Source organism: Tauraco erythrolophus, chromosome 9, assembly GCF_009769465.1.
Source record: "Tauraco erythrolophus isolate bTauEry1 chromosome 9, bTauEry1.pri, whole genome shotgun sequence".
Classification (NCBI taxonomy): Eukaryota; Metazoa; Chordata; class Aves; order Musophagiformes; family Musophagidae; genus Tauraco; species Tauraco erythrolophus.
This window is the reverse complement of record NC_141473.1, coordinates 22,060,263-22,080,728: the sequence shown is the minus strand read 5'-3', so window position 1 is coordinate 22,080,728 and position 20,466 is coordinate 22,060,263. Positions and strand designations below refer to the sequence as shown.

At 50.6% G+C, this 20,466-nt stretch overlaps 1 protein-coding gene across 1 annotated transcript; it reads right to left on the bottom strand.

Moving 5' to 3' along the window:
• Nucleotides 1-425: 425 nt before the first annotated feature.
• On the bottom strand, nucleotides 426-18,162 carry SCD (stearoyl-CoA desaturase). Its single transcript, XM_009977513.2, has 6 exons — nucleotides 18,136-18,162; nucleotides 14,091-14,376; nucleotides 6,932-7,062; nucleotides 3,355-3,560; nucleotides 1,857-2,089; nucleotides 426-625 (listed from the first exon to the last, which is right to left on the bottom strand). Exons 1-6 carry the CDS (start codon nucleotides 18,160-18,162, stop codon nucleotides 426-428), a joined length of 1,083 nt encoding a protein of 360 aa, XP_009975815.1.
• Between the last annotated feature and the right edge of the window lie 2,304 nt (nucleotides 18,163-20,466).

Genomic DNA, 20,466 nt, shown 5'->3' with positions numbered 1-20,466 from the left:
CTCAACTCTTCAGCTGGCTGGTACAGGCTTCCCTCATCTCCATGGTACACAGCCAGCTGCGATGGGCCTCCTCAGGCTGCCTCCCACCAGCTACTCTGCCAGGCAGAGACCAGCATAATGTAAAGCGCGAGATGGGATAGAGGGGCTGGAGAGAAAGAATGGAAAGGAAAAGGGGAGGAAGGAAAGGAGTGGCCTTGCGTTATAAAGGCAGAGTCCTAGATCTTAAATACATCCCGTAAAATACAGCATGGGAGGGGAGTTAAAACTCATTATCATTATCTTAAGCAAACCGGTAGCATTATTCAGTAGTTAGTAAACAGAACATTAAACCTTTGTCCAGCGTGTTCGGAGGGGTCAGGAAGGGAGAAAGGGAGAAAAAAGGAGAAAGGAGAGGTGTGGATGTGTGTGTGAAGGGGAGCAGGAACTCAGCCACTCTTGTGACTCCCATCTCCAGTCCGCATTTTCCGAGCCAGGATGACCTCCTTGGAGACCTTCTTGCGATCGCTGGCCAGCCCCAGGAGGCACATGAGGTCAATAAAGGCTGTGGTCAAGTTCAAGCGCCAGCCAAACTCACTGGTGGAGTAGTCATAGGGGAAGGTGTGGTGGTAGTTGTGGAAGCCTTCTCCTGCAAAACACGACCACGGAGAGGATGTTGCAGAGCTCGAGGTGATGGCCCCTTTCTCTTGGCCCAAAGCACCACATTCCTGAAACAGGCTCTGGATTGAGTCCAAGTTCCTCTCTCTCCCCTCAGCACAATTTCACCTCTCTACAACCTACCCTATCTCATTTGGGCATGGTCCAGCATGCCTGGGCTGGCCCAAACGAGGCAATGACAGTCACAGAGGATCTATGGTGCTTTAGAGGAGTACGAGGATGTGCCGAGGAACCGAGAAAGGCTCTGGCTCACTGACTGCACCAAAACACCAGGGGAATTCTTGTGGCTTTTCCTCTGCCACCACCAGAAACATTCTAGTATTGGCTGAGCTACCAGCTAGACCTGCAGCAAGTTCTCGACAAGCCAGGCCAGTCAATACTCCTACAACACTGGCAGTCTTAATGCCAAAATCTAAAGGACATTTCCAGATGAGTATAACGCAGACAGACTTCTACTAAGCGATCTACCCAATCAGCCATCCTCTGCTCCGGACACTGTCAACACTGGCTTCAGTGCTCACCCCTTCAATGACATCGGCCGGACTCCTGCTTTTGCCCCTTGAGTCTCTGCAGTTCAAATCCCTCCCTACTAAAAATGCAGGAGCAGATGCTTCAGTGGTGGAAATCAGTGCAGCCCCAGTGACATACAGTGATGCAAACGAGACGAGGATTTGGGCTGGGGAGGACAGATCAGGGCAAATGCTGACCCTGGGATGTACCTAAGTCTCCAAAATTTCAGAAAAACACATGAGATGATCTGGCTTGTCTCATCCTCAAGCACCCCCAAAATCACCAGCTGCCCTCAGAACATGTCCAAATGTACATTTGCTGGTTTTCAAGTTGACAAATCTAAGACAGATAAGCAGAGACTGCAGCACACGTTTTTCAGCCTGGTGAACGGGGCAGAGAGACCTTTGAGCAGAATAAATAAAATACAGCTATTGAGATAAGGAGGTGCTAAGTGTAGCACAGAGTCCTTTCCAGCCTGGAGAGAGGCTGGTGGGACCTGATAATCCCACTGCCCTTAAGTACGCACTGGCCAGCCTGAGAAACACCCCCAGATGCAAAGGCTGGAGGGAAAGGGTGCAGGCAGAAATGGGGACACCTTGATTCACAGGAATTTCTAGAAGCAGCTGCAGCCCCAATGGGCAGTCCCTGCTCTACAGTCTACCTGCAGCAAAAGACATGGATGCTGAACATACCTAGGGCCCCCAGGCTGACCAGGGGGTTCTCCCGTGGGTTGATGTACTGATCATATGGTCGGTTGCCAAACATGTGAGCAGCACTGTTCACTAGCCAAGTGGCATTGAGCCCTATGGCGTAGCGCAGGATGGTTGGAATGAAGAAGCTGATGACGATGGATTCATCCCAGAAGTACCAGGGCACTACAGTGGGCAGCGTGAAGCACAGCAACACCACCGAGGGCTTGTAGTATCTGGAAAGGAAGGGACCAGGAGGAAAGTGTTCAGAGGCAGAGGCAGGACAAGAAGAGCTGGTTCAGTCCTCCCTTTGGAGTATTCCCTCAGCTATACAGGGAAAATCAAGTGCAGAAATACCTCACCCCTGAGCCCTGTATCATTTGCCCTGGATGAGCAGAAGCTATTCCTGGAGACTTAGCGCCAGGGTCTTACCACTGGGTAAGAGACTTGGACTAAACTCCTGTCCTCCTTGTCTCAATCTCAAGTGGACAAAGCAATGTCTCTATCATCATGAGTCCAGACACCAGCTGCTGCTTTTGGTCTCATCTGCTTCTCAGCTATTTTGGTCCCATACAAGCAAAACCATGCTTGCAGAGTCCCACAGGAGGTCCCTTCTCCAGCTCTGGTGCAGTGCTGCAACTCCTTGCAGACTTGGCCCTGCCTACCAATACACCCCACCAACAAGTGCAAGTGAAAAACACTTGTGCCATCAAGAAGATGAGCATGTGGGGACTATCACACTAGAGGGATGACAGTAGAGGAAACTGAACCACTCTGATGACTCACAAGAAAAATCCCAGGCACGAAAAGGAGGGAAGCCATAAACCTTGCTTGGTTTGTCTGGGACTGAACTAGGGACCTCTCGAGCAAGGGTGGGTTCAGTCCCCCATCACTGCAGCCCTGGTGACAGGCTCGCCTCCTCTGGGGATCAGTCCCAGTATAGCCCCAGACAACTGAGAGACACCCCATCCAAGAGGCACCAGTGAATCAAGACTATCCTCCCCAATGACTGCCTCTCTCATGTCTCCGTTTCCAAGTTCTCTTTCATGACACTGTTTCCAGGAGACTGATGGGAGACTGACAGAGTCACAGCCTGGACGGTGTACCACAACATCTCCAAGGATGGCTCAGGGGCACCTGCAGCTGGGCTCTGGGCCAACCAAAGCAGCAGGTGGGTTATGGGCAGGCAGGCGTGGAGGTACTTTGTGGTGGGAAGCTCAGCCCACTGCTGGCAAGATGTTACAGGGTAGGCAGGCAAGAAAGGGGTGTGAGAGGGTTGGAGGTAGCACTAGCTCCTAAATACTTTCTATAGGAGAGGCACAACTCATTTCTCACAGTTCAACTCACAGCAAAGCCTTGGGCAGACTGAAGACTCATGTTTCTCACACGATGCCCTCAATCCTCTCATGCTCCATCAAAGGTGCCTGGGGTCCCCAGCCCATTTGCAAAGTCCCTGCTCCATCCCACACAGTTCTGTGCTGGGGCTGACCCCACCACTCACCTCCGCTGGAACATCACCACTTTGTCAGCCTTTAAGTCGCTCAGGTCCAGCTTCTGGCCCTTCTCTATGACGTCCGGGTGCTTGCGCACCAGCAGCCAGCCGACATGGGAGAAGAAGAAGCCCCGCATGGCATTGTGAGGGTCTGCGTCTGTCTCGGAGAACTTGTGATGGACGCGGTGGTCCCGAGCCCACTCGTAGATGTCATTCTGCAAGGGGACAGGAGTGGAGACTTAGGGCCAGGGCTGGAGATGTTTCGTTCAAATTAACAAAAGTGCCTAAAACATTTAGGCACCTAAATCTCATTGACTTGAACTCCTATCAATCATTTTATCTTCTTTAGTTTGAGGTTTTTGGCTTTTAAAACAGAGGTTGGATCTTTTTTTGCTCAACCACTTGAATTTTCTTTGAAGTCTGCTTCTCTGACAAGACTTTTTTTTTTTTTTTTTTTTAATTGGTTACCTTGAAGCTTTGGTTTGCACATCCTCTGCAGCATCACAGGTTCTGATTGCTCAGCCCGTTCCCCCTCCCTGCAATAGCCAGCTCTCATTGGCCGGGTGGTGCCTCCTCCTTCACATGCTCAGCTCTTGTTGGTCACAGTGCCAGCTGGGATTGACCAACCTGTCCCTTCCCTTCAACTGGACATTTTCGATGGGTCAACCTGCCTTGCTTTTCCTGAGATTGCCAAATCAGACAGATCTGTTTAACTTGGGGCTGAGGGGTTTTTAACTTTTTCTTGTCTCATTGGAAATCAAAACAGTCTTGAAACAAAGGCTCCTCTTTAGAAACAGAATAAGCATACCATTTCAATGGCAACTCTCAAAAATACCCCCACTCCAATCCCTTAACTGTTCCATTTAAGCTGCAAAATCAATAGAGGTTGGAAAACGTCAAAGCTTTCACCATTTGTATTAAAAAATGATTGTTTTGGCCAGTTTTAAGAATAGATTTTAATAAGCCTGTGATCATTCCTTTATACTAAGATTTCGATGTGCATAAAGCACATGTGTTACACCATCCTAGAAAACATGAAACAGAGATCCAGGCTCGCCTCTTTTGCTCGTATTACACAAGAGGCTCCTTAAGCTCCTAAATATATAGGACTTTTCCTCAAAACACTTTGAAAGTAGGGAAGCGGCATAATCATCCCTACTCCTTGCCTGGAAAGACCAAGTGACTTATCCACACAGGGAGCCTGCTCAAGTCCCTCTCAAGTGCTGTAACCACTCATCCTTCAACTCAGATAAAATGATTTACCTGCAGGCCATGCAATAAGGCAATGATAGACACGGGCCAGCATTCAACTCTCTCTTGTTTCCAAATACTGGGAACAGCTGTCTGCCTTCTAGCCAAGCCCTGAGTACCTCCAAATATCATGAGCCCGCACCCATGTTGGCTGGAGCTTGGTCACTCAGCATCCCCTCAGAAGAGGGTAGACCAGCAGCCTTCCCTACCCAGTAAGCAGAGAGGCACAGCCAGTACCTGTGACCCAAAGTCTCTCTCACATCCCAGACCCTACACAGCATCACGTAACACAAGAAATAATCCCAGTCTGAAAGCTGACAGAGAGCTTGGGTTTACACATCTGGGGAGGCCTTCCCTGTCTCCTGGAAATCCTTCTGCTGGAGGTAGGAGGCACAAGTTTGGAAAGAGAGCATGTACCTGGCAGCTGGAGCACCTCATCCACCACATGCTGTGCACAAACACAAATCAGGGGTCTCACAGTTGAAGAGTCAGAATTTTTAGCACATATCTTTTCTGCAGATCTTATTTTGGGACCACCTCTAAACTGCAAACTTGTCTGAAAATCATGGCTTTCCAACACCAGCAAGCAAAGCCTACGAGAATGCCTCCTCCCTTGAGAGTTTCCAGCCAGGACAAGGCTATAACCAGGAGGGCTTCTGCTGTGCTGCAGCTGCTTAGTCTTGCAGGTGGAGGAGACGACTAGGGGCAGAATTCCCAAATTCCCTGAAATCACAAGCCATAGGTCTCCAAGCAGCCAACAGGCATTTTCTGGAGGACCTCAGATAATATAATCTATAGTCTTCTCTGGCCTTAGAAGTTACCAGTCTGATCTTAGAGCTTCTGCCACTAACAGGAATGAGGTAAATTTAAAATAAAACTTTCCTCGATCTCATCGAAAGTAAATATTAAAAAAAAAATACACCCATGGGGAACAGCACTGAGTTTTCAGTAAAAGTTTGGATTAGTTTCTATTGAAGCTGAAATATCTGTCTGCCTCTCATCTTTGTCTGTTCCTATCCCCTACAGCTATAGCTCAGCAAATTCTTTCCCCCCCTGCCCTATAACCCGGTGTTTGTGTGGGACTAGCCAACGCACAGCAGCCCATCCCATTCCCTTGCTGAGTGCTGGATCAGTAGCTGGAGTCAGCAGCTTGGTCCTTCCTCTTCTTCATGAAAGACTCTGGTTTGGTACCAGCAGAGAAAAGTGAACTGTGTTTTAGAAAGGCTGAAAAAAAACATCCCCACCCTGTTCTGATTACATGTCCATGAACTGATAGCCTCTATGGCTACAGGGAGGGGAAAGGGAGATAATGGCTCTAAAATACCTGGTCCACTTGGGCTTTACCGTTCCCCCAATCCTCAGCTGGACAATTACTTAGAGGCACAGCAGTGATACTTTTCTGTTTACCTTCTTGTAGCAGAAAGTGCTGCACCCAGCCATCCTCCTGAGTACTTCCTACACATGAGCAAGCCTGCATGAATTCCCTTTGAGCACAGCTGGAGGACGGAGTGCCATTAGAGCTGCCTCACAGCAGGAAACCTGAGAGACTGCCAGGATTTTTCTGTGCCATGCCAATCTCAGTTTTCACTTTAAAGGGCCATATTGGCTACTTTCTACAGTTCCTAAGGTCTTCCTGGTTTGTTTGCTTTATGGACTGTGAAGTGCTCTCATGAGTGGTTAGGCAATGTCCTGAAGTGCTTATCAGCTGCCTGCCCTCACTTGTGCCACTCTGAATGGGCCCAGCCCTTCTCTCCTTGAAACATCACTGACCTGGGATGACTCTCTGGAAGCCAGTGGTGTGACATATAACAGGGTTATTCCTAAATATTACTCTTCTGAACCAGAGACGCATCCCCCTAACTGCATAATTTCAACAAGTTATTGGTCATTTTGCAGCAGCAAATTCCACAGCCTGGCTCTGTGGGCTGTTGCAGATGTCTCCCCACTTATCAGCTGTGCAGCAAAAGAAGGGTGAGGCAACCCAACACCAGGAGAGCACTTAGCACTTCCACACCTCTTCCATAGGACCTGGAGCAGGCATAGGGAGATCACACCTTGAGAGAAGGGTACATTCCTGCTTTGAGAGCCTTCCTACCCCTGGTCTTGGCCAACAGTCCTCTCCTACCTGGTTTGTCTCAGAGTCACCCTCTGATGAGACAAGGTAAAGACCATGAGATGGACTCTAGCACCGCAGTGTTAGATGGAAACAGCAGGTTGCTTCCTAACAAGAGGTAGTAGGAGAGAACCACCTCTCCATCAGCTTATGCCTTGTATCTGAGACAGGGATTCAGGTGAACACTTCTGAGGACCAGTGGCACATTGAGGAGGTGCTTACCTGGAAAGCCATGGAGTTTGCAATAGTCAAGAAGATCCGCAGAGGCAGTGTGGCTTTGTAGGACCGATGGCTCCAGAGGCGGTGAGATCCAGCTGTTATCCCCAGAGCACTCAACAGGAAACACAGAATGGCTGGAGAGGAAAAAAAGTGTTGGAGCAGTTAGAGCAAGTCAGCCTGCAGCAAGGTTTCACGCAGAACACCACAAAGGCAGGCCTTCCCTCAAAGCTGTATAAGCAAGAGAAGAACCCAGGGATAGCACAGATTAGGGCAACAAAAATCAACATGAGAGTGTCCAAGCTACCACAGGCTTTCTAAGCTATGTGGGGCAAATCACTTCCGCACTTCAGGCTTCCCCTGACAAAAGTTGTCACAAGGGTTGGTTCTTCAACATAGTGCCATCTGTTGTGGTGCAAGATGGTCAAAATTGTACAGAGTGACTGCTTCCAGCAACTCTCCCTCTGGATCACGTGTTTATGTCTGCCCCAGTCTATGTGTTCCCACATGTCCTCCTGGGACCTCTGGAATTTAACCTGGGTTCTAGCACCTGGTCCTAGAACCAAAATGGACAAAAGACCCCAATAGGGTCATAGCAGCATTACACTAGGAAGCTGGGGATAAGAAGAAAATTGCATCTGAAAATTAACTCTTTCTCTAGGAAGGAAGGGACAGGGAGTTTGGCAGAAAGACAGAGGGCATTCGACAGCTGGCTTGCCCTGCAAGCTCCGACATGGAGAGGGAAGGGTGCACAACTGTGCATAGATGAACTGATCCACCTTCAGACCCCTGGGGGACTCTTTCCTTGGTAAAAATTTGCAGATTTCAGCCAATTGGTTCACTCATGGAAACAGCCCCTGTATTCTTACACAATTCCTACGTGGATAGGAATCACTGCTATGCTCAACAATACCATTCAGTCCAGCCAAATGGCTCTAATCAAGCTTATCTTGAACCCAGAAAATAGATACTCTGCCAGAAACTTGTCTGGAATCAGAGATCTGAGACATTCGCAAGGCACTGTTGCCTTGTTCTTTCATTCAAAATGATCCAGGCTGTATTTCCTATCATCTCCTGCTCCCTCTTCCTTCTGTCACCTCGTTTTTGTTTTTCTACATTCCAAACCTAATCTCTTATCCTCTAAAAGCTGGTCTCGGCTGATTTAAAACTCTCTTCTGGCTCCTTAAACTTGCATGAACCCTCCTCACTCCCGTCCCACTGTGTAACAGTGACCTTCCCTGCCTGCTGATCCGACCATGACTTCCCATCTTCATCCTTCCCCTGGGCTTCCCCGCCTGTCACCAAATCCACCGCAAGCCTCAGACCAGCACACCTCTGCCTCGTGTCTCCCAGCACCTCTGCGGTCTCTCGCAGGAACCAAGCAGTCGCTGCTCATAGCTGATTTATAGGGCATGACGAGGGATGAAAATGCATGCAAATGCAGCAGGATCCGGCCTTTACATGAGACAACAGAGCCGAGTAAAGCTCACAAAGCTGCCCAAACCTGGAAGGGGAGAAGGGAGGGACGCTGGAGCACGGCCTTGGGTTCAGGTCTCCCTTCGGCCTTACTGACGGGAACGTACTTCTGCTGGACACCGTAAAGGTCTCACCCAGCCCCATGATGCTGACTTAGGTATGAACCAGCTCATGACCAGCTCCCTGTTGGTTGTGGATTTTAAGACTCATTTTAAATCAGTCACTATCCCCACAGATTCACACAGAAGAGCAAACCTTGAAAAAGCACCTCCCACATGACTCTGATTTGCACAACCTCTCTGGCCTCAGACACTGCAATAACAACAAAATCCGCTCCTGGATGTTTCAGACACTTCCTACCAGGACCAGAAGTGTGACTCACTGCCGTTCTCCCCTGAACATAAGCAGCTATACCCTGCAAACCACATTTCATAAAACCTCTGGGCAGCTTTATACCTACACTGCACACCTCAGTAGCTGAGGTAGATTTCCAAGGGTAACAAGCAGTTTATGGCAGAGCTGTGAGCAGCATCCAGGAGCCTGGATTTAACCTTCAACCTATATAGACTCTATGAGAAACACCAGACAGAGTCTGTGGAAAACAACATTGGCTTGCATTGGATGTAGGGGGCAAATTGTTGGGGAAAGGGCCCCGCTCTCCACTGTGGGGAAACAGGCATGAGGTAACAGTGCACTGGGGACAGAAATGAACTTTGCAATCTTCCATGTTCCTCAACAGCACCAGAAAGCAAATGTCAGGTTAGGTGAGCACAGGCCCTGTTTTAGCCCTGAGTTCAGGCTTCCTTTTCTAATGAATCCTCCTATGCTGACTGGGAATTTTTCGGTAAAAGAGGCTTCCGGGAAGATGACTCTGGTTGAGGATTGTGGTATTTAAGCTTTGCAATAAGTAAGATCATCTGTAGCTCTTTTATACATGCAATTCTCAGAATTTACCTGTGGATATTCCCCTTGAGAAAAGAGGACACCAGCAATGAAGACAGATCAGCAAGCGCAAGGAGTCATAAAAGAGATGTGGTAGGGACACTGACAGACCCAGAAACTAGACAACTCAGTACTTGCTTTTGAGAAGCCTTGAATGAAAGCTTTAGTTAAAAATTTGGAAGAGTACCCACTGCTTTTGGGTGGGGTATAGAACAGTCACGGCCTTCATCCAAAGCCCACGAACCTCAGCAGCTTGTGTTGACTTCTCTTGGAGCTGCGTCCCAGGTCACTACAATGGACACAGCTCTCTAATTATAATCCCATGCTGCCTTGCCTCTTGCCCATATACAGCAGCTGTAGTTTACCTAAGGAGCAGGTGCTTTCTGTGGGAAAAGAGCTGATTTTCAGTCAATGCATGCATGGCACCCAGCCCTACAGAAACCCAAACCGTACTTAGGGGTATTAGCTTCATCAGCCATATCTATGAGTTATTGTGGCAGTGACAGGATATGGACAATAGGATTGAAAAGCCTGGTGGAATACAGAAGAATCCAGCACCCTAACGATTCAGAGGGTTCATTCCCATAAACAGGTACAATGATCATCACTGCATAGGCAGGGAATGAGCATCTCACAGTAAAGGAAGAAGAAAATCTCCTCCAAGATCACCCACTAGGAATGAAATTGGAAAGAGAATAGAGAAGGTGAAATAAAGTAGCACAGATTTTCAGAGATGCCTTGTGAAGCTGCCTCAAACTGAAGGACTTAGGGACTCTATCAGCCACACCATGCTTTGAAGTATCCAAGATCCAAAAGATTGTCAACTCCCAGGTGATGTTCCCAATGACCCATTCAACTGGAATACAAAGATTTATGGCCACTGGCAGTGGCAGTAATATGCACTCAATGCTCCAAAAATTAAAACCCAAAACATTCCAGATTCAGTCATGTCTGTATGACTCACTAACCTTTACCTCTTCAGGGCCCAGATTCAGACCTCAAGATATGATGGGAGGCCAGGAATATGCTAAAGGCATTGTCACCTGCAGTCAACACCAAGGATGTTTACATGAAGAGGTGTCCCTGCTCCAACAGGTGTCCTTGAGCTTTTATTCAGTGCAAAGGAAAACTACAGCTTTAGACTGCTCCCTCCTTGCCTCCCAGCCCCTGCTAGCCAGGTGAGTCAGGTTACTCTCAGGAGAAAGATACCAAGGAAAAGCATGCAGGCTGCATATGGGGAATAGTGTTTAGGAGGAGCAATAGGAGCTACTGTTGCTAAAACCTAACTTCTCTATCCAGCAAAATCAGAAGTTCCCCTCCACGCTTGGAGGAGAAGCACGCCACCTGCTAGTTAAGCCTGGAGAGGTCACTAAGTGGGGAGGTGTTGCCAGCAGTAGTCTTGGACACATCCCTGGGGATAGTACTGGCTGAGATTTTCAAGATTTGCCTAAGTTATCCAGCCAGATTCTCCTTGGTCCAATGCAGTGGCAACAAAAACCGCTATCAACCCATGCTGCTGCCACTGCTGGCACTGCAGGGAGCTGGGCTGTTGTCATAACACCACGTCAAGAGGAACTGTCACTGTTTACAGACATTGTTGGCCAGGCCAACAGGGGTTAACGCAAATATCGTCAGTCTGCTGCACCTGAGGGCCAGGAAGACAACCTGAAAATCATGTTTTCAGGGAGGCTCAGAGCACTGAGAAAAGAAACTGTCAATCACCTTCGCATCCTGCCCTTCCAGACTCAAGCTCTACGCTGTTTGGCAAATGACATGAAATCTGCCCATGATCCCTGAAAAGACTGCGCAATGGAGAAGGCAGTAAATAAAAGGGGAACTGGCTAGAAAGCCCTAGTGCTGGAAGGGCTTGAGAACTCTCACCTGATCAACAACCCTGTCTCGTTCTGGGAAGCTCTGTACCAGAAAGAGATCAGGGCATACAATGCACACAGCAATGCAGAACAGCAAACAATGATGAAGGCAGGGCTGGAGAGCGTGAGAGACAAAGAGGAATTAGCACACAGAGAAATGAAAACAAAAGAGGACACAGTCACCAATGTAACTGGTTTCAGAGGGACAGGAACATCAAGGAGACGGTGGCCTGGATGAAGAGGGTATAAGCAGGGGATTGCTCTTTCTAATAAAATATAGAAGGCAGACCAGCTACCAGGCACCACAGCTGCCTGTAGCATCACAGCACAGATCATCTGGGGCCATGTTAATTTTATGTTATATGTATACAGCCTAAGGAAGGAATGATCCGAAAAACAAACAAAGAAACAAGCAAAAACCCCAGCAGCTCCAGAAGTACCACTAGGACAGCTGCTCTGCCATGAGCCTGTGGTGTATCGCTGGGAGGACCGTAAATCTCCACTGCTCTGTCCTTGTATGTAAAGTGGGAATCGTACTCCTCTGCTTGCTACCAGGGGGTGCTGGGAAAATAACAGCAAGTCACTGAGATGACAGCCACAGATGCCTTGTATGTGCTAAAGAAAGGTATGAACTGAGAAAAGGGCAAGGCAAGAAGGAGCAAGGAGCCTCACTAAGAAGCCAGACCAGTGAAGGATCAGAGTATCCCAGTTCTGGTCAGCACTGGAGGAGAATGGACTACAGGGGAAAGCTCTGACTTGCCTGCAGGGTGCAGGGAAGGGTGGTCCTTTCCCAGAATGAGTGCCAGGGATGCAGGACAGGGAGCTTTGTGGAGCTAGTCCAGCTTTGGTAAGGCAGGGTGGATCATCAGACAGCCCAAAACAGCGCAGTTTCCCCAAACTCCCTGTCCTTCTCCCACTCCTGCGGCATCTGTCACTCCAGAAGCCACGGAGGAATCTCGCAGTGCCTCACAGTGGCAGGAGAGCAACTGGCACTTCACATCGGAGTTGGCTGAGGGAGGGGAGCAGGAGGGACTGACATCAAGGAAAAAGCAAGGCAGATTCCCACAAAATGCCATGGGGTGCCATACAGACATCCCGAACAGGCACGCAGTTGCAAAGATGCTGCCTCAGAGACCATTTTGGGGTAAGGTGAGGCTTAGCAGAATGCAAAGCAGCAGTCACCTTCTGCATCAAGATGCTCACGCTCACTTAAGTATCTCAGGGAGACTCCAGGGAGAAGGGTGGGATGGTTGAAACAACAGAGCATCTCAGCAGCTTGAAATGAAACCAGTAAACCCAACTCATCTCTTCCCTTCTCCTTGCCCCAGTGCCCTGAGGATATCTGGCTGGGGTTGGAGGACCCAGGCTGTCAGCTCCGGGAGTGAGAGAAGCAGCAGTCCCTGCCCGGGCTCCAGCTGAGAGCCCAGGGATTGGACACATAGAGCAGGACCGAGAGCCCTGAAATGCTTCTCCAAGGTTGTGCTGAGGCTGCGTGTTCTGCCCAGCCCTGCCACACCGAGGAAAAGTGCGGCCGGTTGGGTGTTCACAAGGGAAAGGCTCAGCAGAGCCTTTCATAACGGCCCCGCGACCGGCCGTGCTGGCAGCACGGGGAACAGTCGGTGCCTCTGCTTTGCAGATGCTGCAGTCAGCCTCCGACTGAGTCCTGTGGCCTCCAGTGGTGCTCATCCCCCAGGCCTCTGCCTGCGAGAAGCTGAAGTGCTCCTGCAGAGAAAGAGTCTGCCTGGCCACCCAGGGAACCACCTCTTTCCCAGTCAGTGGTGATGCCTGTTGCTCACAGCCATCAGGAGGGTGGGCTTTGAGAGCGCGACAGACCAGGTGGATCTCTCCAGGGCCTGTCCACAGCTGGGCTGGCCAGGACTCTGCTCCGGCCGAGCACTTTGCAGGAGCACCACTGAAACCAAAAGCGATACCAGGGGGTCTCAAATCAGACTGTCGCTTTTTGTTTCAGGGCATGCTGTTCACAGGAAGGCAGGGGCTGGATGTGATCTCTCGGCCCTCCTCTGGGAGACTTGGTTTCTGGACTCCTCCAGGGATCCACACAAAGGCTGGTGGGAAGCACAGCCCCCCTGCAGCCCAGGCCCCGGGCCCAGCTGCCTTTCAAGCAGTCACAGGAGAAGGTTGGTTCCTATCAGGACAAGGTCCCTGCAAAGGGGGAGCTTCGCCTAGCTGCCTTCTGCTGGGTTGTGCTTTCCACTGGAATTTGCTGCCTGGAGAGACGCTTATTTATTCTTTGAAAGCTGTCAGGCTTAGTTCCGGGATGATGGGGGCTAATCTGTGCTTTTGTAAGAATGATAAAAGACCTGAGCTTCTTGACTTTTATGTTCAGCACAACTGCATTTTGTCTCTTTCCCCTCACATGCATGTGGAGGCTCTGCAGGATTTATCCTCCCTTGGTAAGAGCAGGAATGGTTCTTGTCTTTGGGCAGCAGCCCCATGCCAAATAATGCCCTGTACCTTGCCTCCCCAGACACCCCTTAAAGTGCTCTTGCTACCACCTTTCTTCCTAGCTTTCTGGGATTGCCACAGTACTCCATCAAACATTTTCTGTGCTTCATGTCAGGAACGGCTGCACATTCAGCTGTGGGCTACTTCCAAGCTTAATGCCCGTGAATCAAGTTCACTCTTTAAGCAGCCAAGCGGTCCCCTGCCAAATCCTTCCCTCTCGTGCATGACCTTACAAGAGATACTAGCAAGCCCTCCCACAGCTTGTTATGAAGCTGGCTGAGTAGCTGCTTCTAACAGAAGACTTCCACTTCCTTCTATCTCCTCCCCGAGTCTGCGGGCCTGGAGGAAAAAAATACCACCCAATAAATGAGTTTGCAGGTGTCAAGAAACAAGTAGAGAAATGTGCTTACCCCATGCCAATGTCTGGATCTTTGCAGAAGGTATCAGTATCAACCCGAATATGGCCCCTAGATGCAGCAGGCTCATGAGGATGATATTCCTCCAGACGTATCGCATGGGGGGCTTGGGGCCCTCCTTCTCCCGGTAGGTCTCATCAAAGATATCGTCTGTCATGCCCCGGTCTCCTGCCAAGTCCTCGTGATTGATTAAGTCCTTCTCCATGACAGCATCCCCATTCCTGGTCACCCGGGAGGTGACGGTGCCAGCAGTGGTGGTGCTGGAAGTGGAGGAGAACTCCTTGGAGAGGCGGCAATGGACATTTTCAAAAAAGGAAAAAGGGAAAACAAAACAAGAAGTTGGTGGTTACCAATGTAGGGTATTGAAACACAAACAGCTAGGCTGGCAGTACCAAGACCTGCAGCCTGCAGTTTCCCTGGCAGGCTCCGTTCTTTTGGCTGAGCCCTTGGCACCAAGAAGAGCCTGCTCCAGCCCCATGGAGTAATGGCCTGGGAGGGAGGGGGCCTGATCTTGCTGGGGAGAGGAGGTGAATGGTGGACAGGGTGCAGAGAGCACAGAAAAAGACTTGAAAGCCAGTCTTTTTTCCACCAGTGGCTTTGGTGAGATCATTTGCAGGCTGCAAGGATTTTCATTTTCCTTCAGTTTTATTAGTAGGCGGTTTTAGGTGGGCTTGTGCATAAGCAGACAACAGTAAATGAAGTCTTGTGAATGAACAAAGAAATGGGTGAGAAATACGGTCTGAAACACGGTTTTATTATCAATCATCGGGCTGCTCCTGATAGCCTGCCTCTTTCTGTCAACCCACTAGGGATCCCCGGAGAAACACCAGGAAGATCTACAGTGGGATTCCTCTGGGGTGCCTCCTTATCTCCCCTGCCTCACCTTCCAGGCTGGGACATGGCAAGGCCAAAACGCTTGGAAATCAGCGGATGGCAACAGTCGAGCAGTGTGCTTCCAGTTAGACATCCTATTCCACGGCTGCTGCTAAGCCTCTTATCCCTCTCCCGCTTTCCACCCACAGGCAAACTGAGGCACGGGAAGACAATCCTCTGAGCCAAGGCCACCAGCACGCAGAGAGGAAGTTTTAAGCAGTAACTTGGCTCAGCCTGGCTCCTGGCTCCCTCCTGTAACCATGACACAACACTGCCTCTGCACATGCTTGTTTGTTCGGGCTGAGTGACAGCCTGCCCAACCAGGCATGCATGACGGAAGGAGCAGGCAGAACTGACCCTAATGAGACAGGTCGCTGAACCCTGAATCACCGATTTCCATCTCCATCATGACAGCCGCGTGCTCGCTGGTGCTCGCAGCCCTTTGTCAGGCCTGAGCCCAAGCGCCCGACTGGGCTCAACCCTAGGATGCCAAGCACGTGGGATGCGCACGGTGGGAGGGCATGGTGCTCCCATCTCCTCACCTCCCGGGAACCTGCCCAAAGGACACGTCCCCTCGCTGCCTGTGCCACTGCCTCCACGTGCAAAGGGGCACTAAAGGTCATCTGGCAGGAACAGGAGAGCCGGGACCACAGGAGGGAGCATCGCCAAGCCGGGAAAACTTTCCCAACAGAAATCTCTCTTGAATTAACACCAGATTCCCACCCATGCACCTGGGATTCGTAAAGACCACCGTCCTGCATGGCCTACTTTCCTGAGGGAGGCATTAGAATCAGGCCAGGCAGCTTACGTGGCCACCCCAACTCCTCCCTTTCCCAAGGGTAGAAACTAGAGGGTTACAGACATACCTTCCTACAGGGAGGAGCCAGCAAAGCTGAAAGATTCCCCACGTTTGGGAAGGAAAATCATCTCTACAGAGGAAGCCCTCTAAGTTTTTCCTTCTGGAATCAAAGGTTATAAAGGGAAAAACCTGGACACGAAGTATCCTGCTGCTTTTTCTGAACCCAGGCAGCTACTGAGCTCAGGACCCGCTCCCTCTGCATCCCAGCTATAGACTGTATCTGCTTGCTTTCCTAATTAATGTTTTGAGGGTAGGATACTCTGAGCTGCCGGAGAATTTAGAGACAATCCTCCCAAAAAAAAAGAGCTGTGAGAAATGGCTTCTAAACCAGAGATTAGGCAAGGAAAAGTCCTGCCCATTCCTAAGTGTCAGATATTCTCATCTGGCATTTTGGCAGGAAGGCACAATTTTCTTCCTTGGCTGGAAGACAATCTACCAAAAAGACTTAAGACTTGTCTATGCAGGAAAAATTCCCAACAGAGATCTGGTGGCATAATTAGATGGGTAACGCTCCCCATATGGACATGCTGCTTCCAGAATAAGAATGTGGGGCTGGAGTTGCATTTTTCTCCTCTGCGATAGCTTATGTCACTGTCAAAGTTACACAGGGGCAAAGGAGGAGGAGGAGGGAGAGTGCAAAGGATTAAGAGCAGGGAGGAAAAAAAACTCTTCTTCCAGAGTCATAGTAGCCACATGAGGAATTCTACCAGCGTACCTATGCTGCTGGAATTACACTGATATAATGAAACGGGTCATTTTCACATGTAAACTAACCTTAAATCAAAAGGGCTATACAGTAGCTGCGAAACACAGCTCCACCTTACAGCCTTGGTGGGGGGAGCACATGAGGAAGAGGGAGGGAAAGCGGGCAGCTATTTAGCTGGAGAAGTGAGGAGGAAGGAAAGGATTTTTACCCCCTTATGGCCACTGTGGCTCCTGCGGCTCCTACTAAGAAAAACAGGATAGGAATTGATCTGGGGTCTGGAGCTGAGAGGGGAAGGAGGCCAGCTAAATCATTTTCATGAGCTCTTCCTCATTTCTGAATGATTTTGCAGCTCTCATCTGCAAAACAGATGTGTTCTCCCATCTCCACACATCCCTCCATACCCTACCAGCCTTGAACATGCCATAGGTGATCTTGACACCCAGCCAGTTTATACAGCCAACTCCAGCTCAAAGGCTCCTGTGCTGGGTTCAGCCTAGGGGCCCCAGGGCACTCAATCTCCGGTCCACAATATTTCAATGTGCCCAACGTGACCCAAGGACAGGATTCTTTCCAGCCTCCAGGATATGGCCCAAATACATGCCAAGACCATGAAACATGGTCTGAGAACAATGCCCTTGGCATCCGTTTCGGATGGGGAGAGGAGTAAAGTGTTTTACATCACAGCATCCCTGGAAGGTCACGGCACCTGCACAAAAGGACTGGAGACCTCGCGTGCTGGCGACAGGCAAGACAGCGGGGCTGTGATTTACCTCCACTCCAGGGCACAGGCAGAAGGGGGAAGGATAAGAAGGTGAGCATAGGAACACCAGAACTAAGCCCCTGCCACCCCTTGAGCAAAGGGTGGCTGCCAGGAGGGGCAAAAATAAAACCCAAAATCTCTAAAGATCCAACAGCTCTATGTATCTTCCTGGTGCCGAGCTGTTATTCAGACCTTCTTATGCCAAAAATGGGCAGCCTCCCCATTGTATGATTGCTTGGCTCAGGCAATGCAGACACAGCCATTCATGTCATCTGGGCAGCCGGCTGCTTTCACCTTGCGTCTGTCCTAGAGACGCTCCCTGCTGCAACATTTGCCTTAAAAACGCTGCAAGTGAAAGCCCTTTCTTATTAAAAAAAGAAAAAAAAAAGAAAAAAAAAAGAAAATTAAAAAAAAAAAAATCACAGTCTGAGCACTACCAAAAACTCCACGACCTCTTGGCACAAAAGACCTTCCTAATCAGCCCTTACCAGCATGCTCAGATGGACGTTTTTAAGGTAAACCTGTAGTTTCCGCTCTGTCTATCCGAGGGCACAGGCTCCGGGAAGAAAATCCCAGCGGAGGATATGCCCGCTTCATCCACGGTCTCCCCAGGAGGCTTGGCGGATGCCTTAAATTGGCACCGAATGACTTCGCCTGGCACCGAATGACTTCGCCTCACGACTGAGAAGCGGCACAGAGAGAACGCGCGTGGGTGCCCAGACCCTGTTTCCCCAAAACTGCAGCATCGCAGCACTGCCGGAGCCGCGGGGATGAAGCAGGAAGGGGAAAGGGGAAGACAAAGCACCCGCACCCCCGGGCCCACCGGCAGCCCACCGCTTACCTCCTCCTGCAGCAAGTGCGCGGGCATGGGGCGGCTCTGTCTCTGCCCCTCGGCGGCGGTACGCGGGCGCGCAGGTCCCCGGCGGTGGCGGCGGGAGGAGGCTGGCTCTGGTCGGCCCCTCGCCCGGCGAGCTGTGCGGCTCCGTTCGGCGGGCGCGGAGGTATTTAAGCGAGGCTGCTCGCTCGGCGGCTGGCGGGGCCGGCCTCTCTGCGCCCCGGCCTCCCGGTGACCCCCTGCCCGCGGGTGGGATGCGCGGGGTCAGCGCGGCGGGCGGCGAGTCGCGGCGGGGGCCCGGCTCTCGGCGTGCCCGGGAGGGGAGGCGGGGCGGGGCGGGCCGGGGGGCGGGAGGAAGGATGCTGAGGAAGAGGAGGATGGCGAGGGCCAGGCTCTCTCATGATGCCTGGCTGCTTTTTTTTTCTTTTTTTTTTCCTTTCCTCTTTTTTTTTTTTTTTTTCCCTCCCCCTCGCCAGCCGATTGGCTGCGGGAAATTTGGTGCCACCTCGGCCTGCCCTCGCCATTGGCTGCCCGCAATCTGCTGTTCTCTCCCCGCGGCGCGCACCCTCCGCGCCCGTCGCGGGGAGCGCGGCCCGGCCGGCGGCCTGCGCGGGGGAGGGGGCTGCGTGCCGCGGCCCTCCGCGGGGCCAGGGCGCGGGCACCCGGCCCGCCGCACGCCCCTCTCCTCCGCCGTCGGGGCTGCCCCGTAGGACCTGAGAAGAGGCGCCCGAGGAGTGTGGAGGAGCGGCGATGGAGCCCCCGCCCCTTCCCTGGCTGGCTGCGGAGTGCGGCGGGGAAAGAAGGATCTTCAGCATAAAACATCTCCTCTTTGTAGGGGGTCTGTATGGGGAGCGTTATATATAAATACATAGGTATATAAAATCATACATCTCTGCAAAGAGAAGCACAGCCATAACTCTATATCTGGATGAGCATGTATCTCTGTGTAGGTGTTTATCTCGATAGGCAAAAGCGGTCTGGAAAATGTTGGCTGTAACGTTTTAAAATGAATCCTGGCCGTTTTCCATCAGAAAGCGGTCCGTTTTGGTGGAGGGCAGAAGGAAAAAGAAGCAGCTCAGTTTGCTATCAGCTGTTTTCCGTAACACCTTTCTCTGCAGCCAGTAATGCCAACAACAGGAAAATCCAAGCTCTATCCCAAGGAGACCTTCACCATTAAAAGTGAAAAAGAGGGCCCTTACAAATAAAACCTTGCCGGTGGCAGAGCCTGGAGGCAGGTCTCCTAACCCCACCGTGTGGTCACTGTGCCAGGCACCCTCAGCCACTTAGCAGCAAGGCTTAGGGTGCCCTGGTGCCGTCACCCCGGCCAGGACCTGTTTCAGCACCTTCCCCCACTCACAATGTATCCCATGTTCCATCTCTGCCCCCCCGCTGACACGAGTCATTCTAGGAGTGGAACAGGGATGTCAAAAGCCATTCTGAAGTGAGCCCATATTCCCTCAGACCTGTCCTGTCTGGGCAGCTATGCCGCAGTGATGGAGCTGAGCACACGAGGTGCAGACAGACAACCAAGACCTTGCAGAGTCCATCCCTGTGCTGATCCCGCTCAGACGTAGTGGGGTTGATTCAGTGGCAGCCGTCAAAAGTGATCTCCATTGTAACCAGTGGGAGGGAAAAGTGTCAGTGAAAACTAACAGTAGTCTGGTTGTCCTCTGGATTTAGAGGTGTCCAGCAGAGAGGGAAAATACATCTCTCCTTTTTCATTTCACTGTGATGGATGAAGAGGTCTCAGAGTAGCCTGTATTTCAGTTTTACATTAGGAACTCGAGTCTTGCCTAATTTCTGAGACACGGTACTAAAACAGAGAGCTCACGTCAGAAGATGTTCCTAGATGGTGAAAACTCTGACATGAGTCAGAGAGGGACTTTTAACCATCCCTTTTAAGATTCTTCATTAAATGTTTGGGTAACAACACTGAGCATTAGTGGACACTGAGGAGAAATGATGTTTTAATTTAAGATTCTACCTACTTTCTGTGTGAGTCTTGGAAGAACTATAAACTGTGCTAAAAACTACCCTAAGGAAATCTGACTCCTGCTATTTCCAGAAGAAAGAACAGAAAGGAAGTCAATAAAGAAAACAGAAGAAGGTGGTACTTGTTGATTTTAAAAAATAATCTGCAGCTCTTGCCACATGGGGAAAATAATCTCAATGCAATGAACCAGCGGGAGAACTGGCAATGCTACTGGTGGGTGACAATGAGGCTTTTGAGGAGTCAAGATTTGCCAGATATTTGGCAGATATTCAGACCCACCGGAGCCTTATCCTTTCCCACCAGTTTCTTTCCTCAGACGTGGAGCGTGGCTAAGAGGAAACATA

What these genes read in the sequence shown, in the direction of transcription:
- SCD (XM_009977513.2), bottom strand. Translation starts at nt 18,162, where the DNA reads ATGCCCGCGCACTTGCTGCAGGAGGAG. An exon ending in CGCACTTGCTGCAGGAGGAG is followed by an intron (nt 14,377 to 18,135) that starts GTAAGCGGTGGG and finishes CGCCTCTCCAAG; the next exon opens with GAGTTCTCCTCCACTTCCAG. An exon ending in GATCCAGACATTGGCATGGG is followed by an intron (nt 7,063 to 14,090) that starts GTAAGCACATTT and finishes TTTCCTCTCCAG; the next exon opens with CCATTCTGTGTTTCCTGTTG.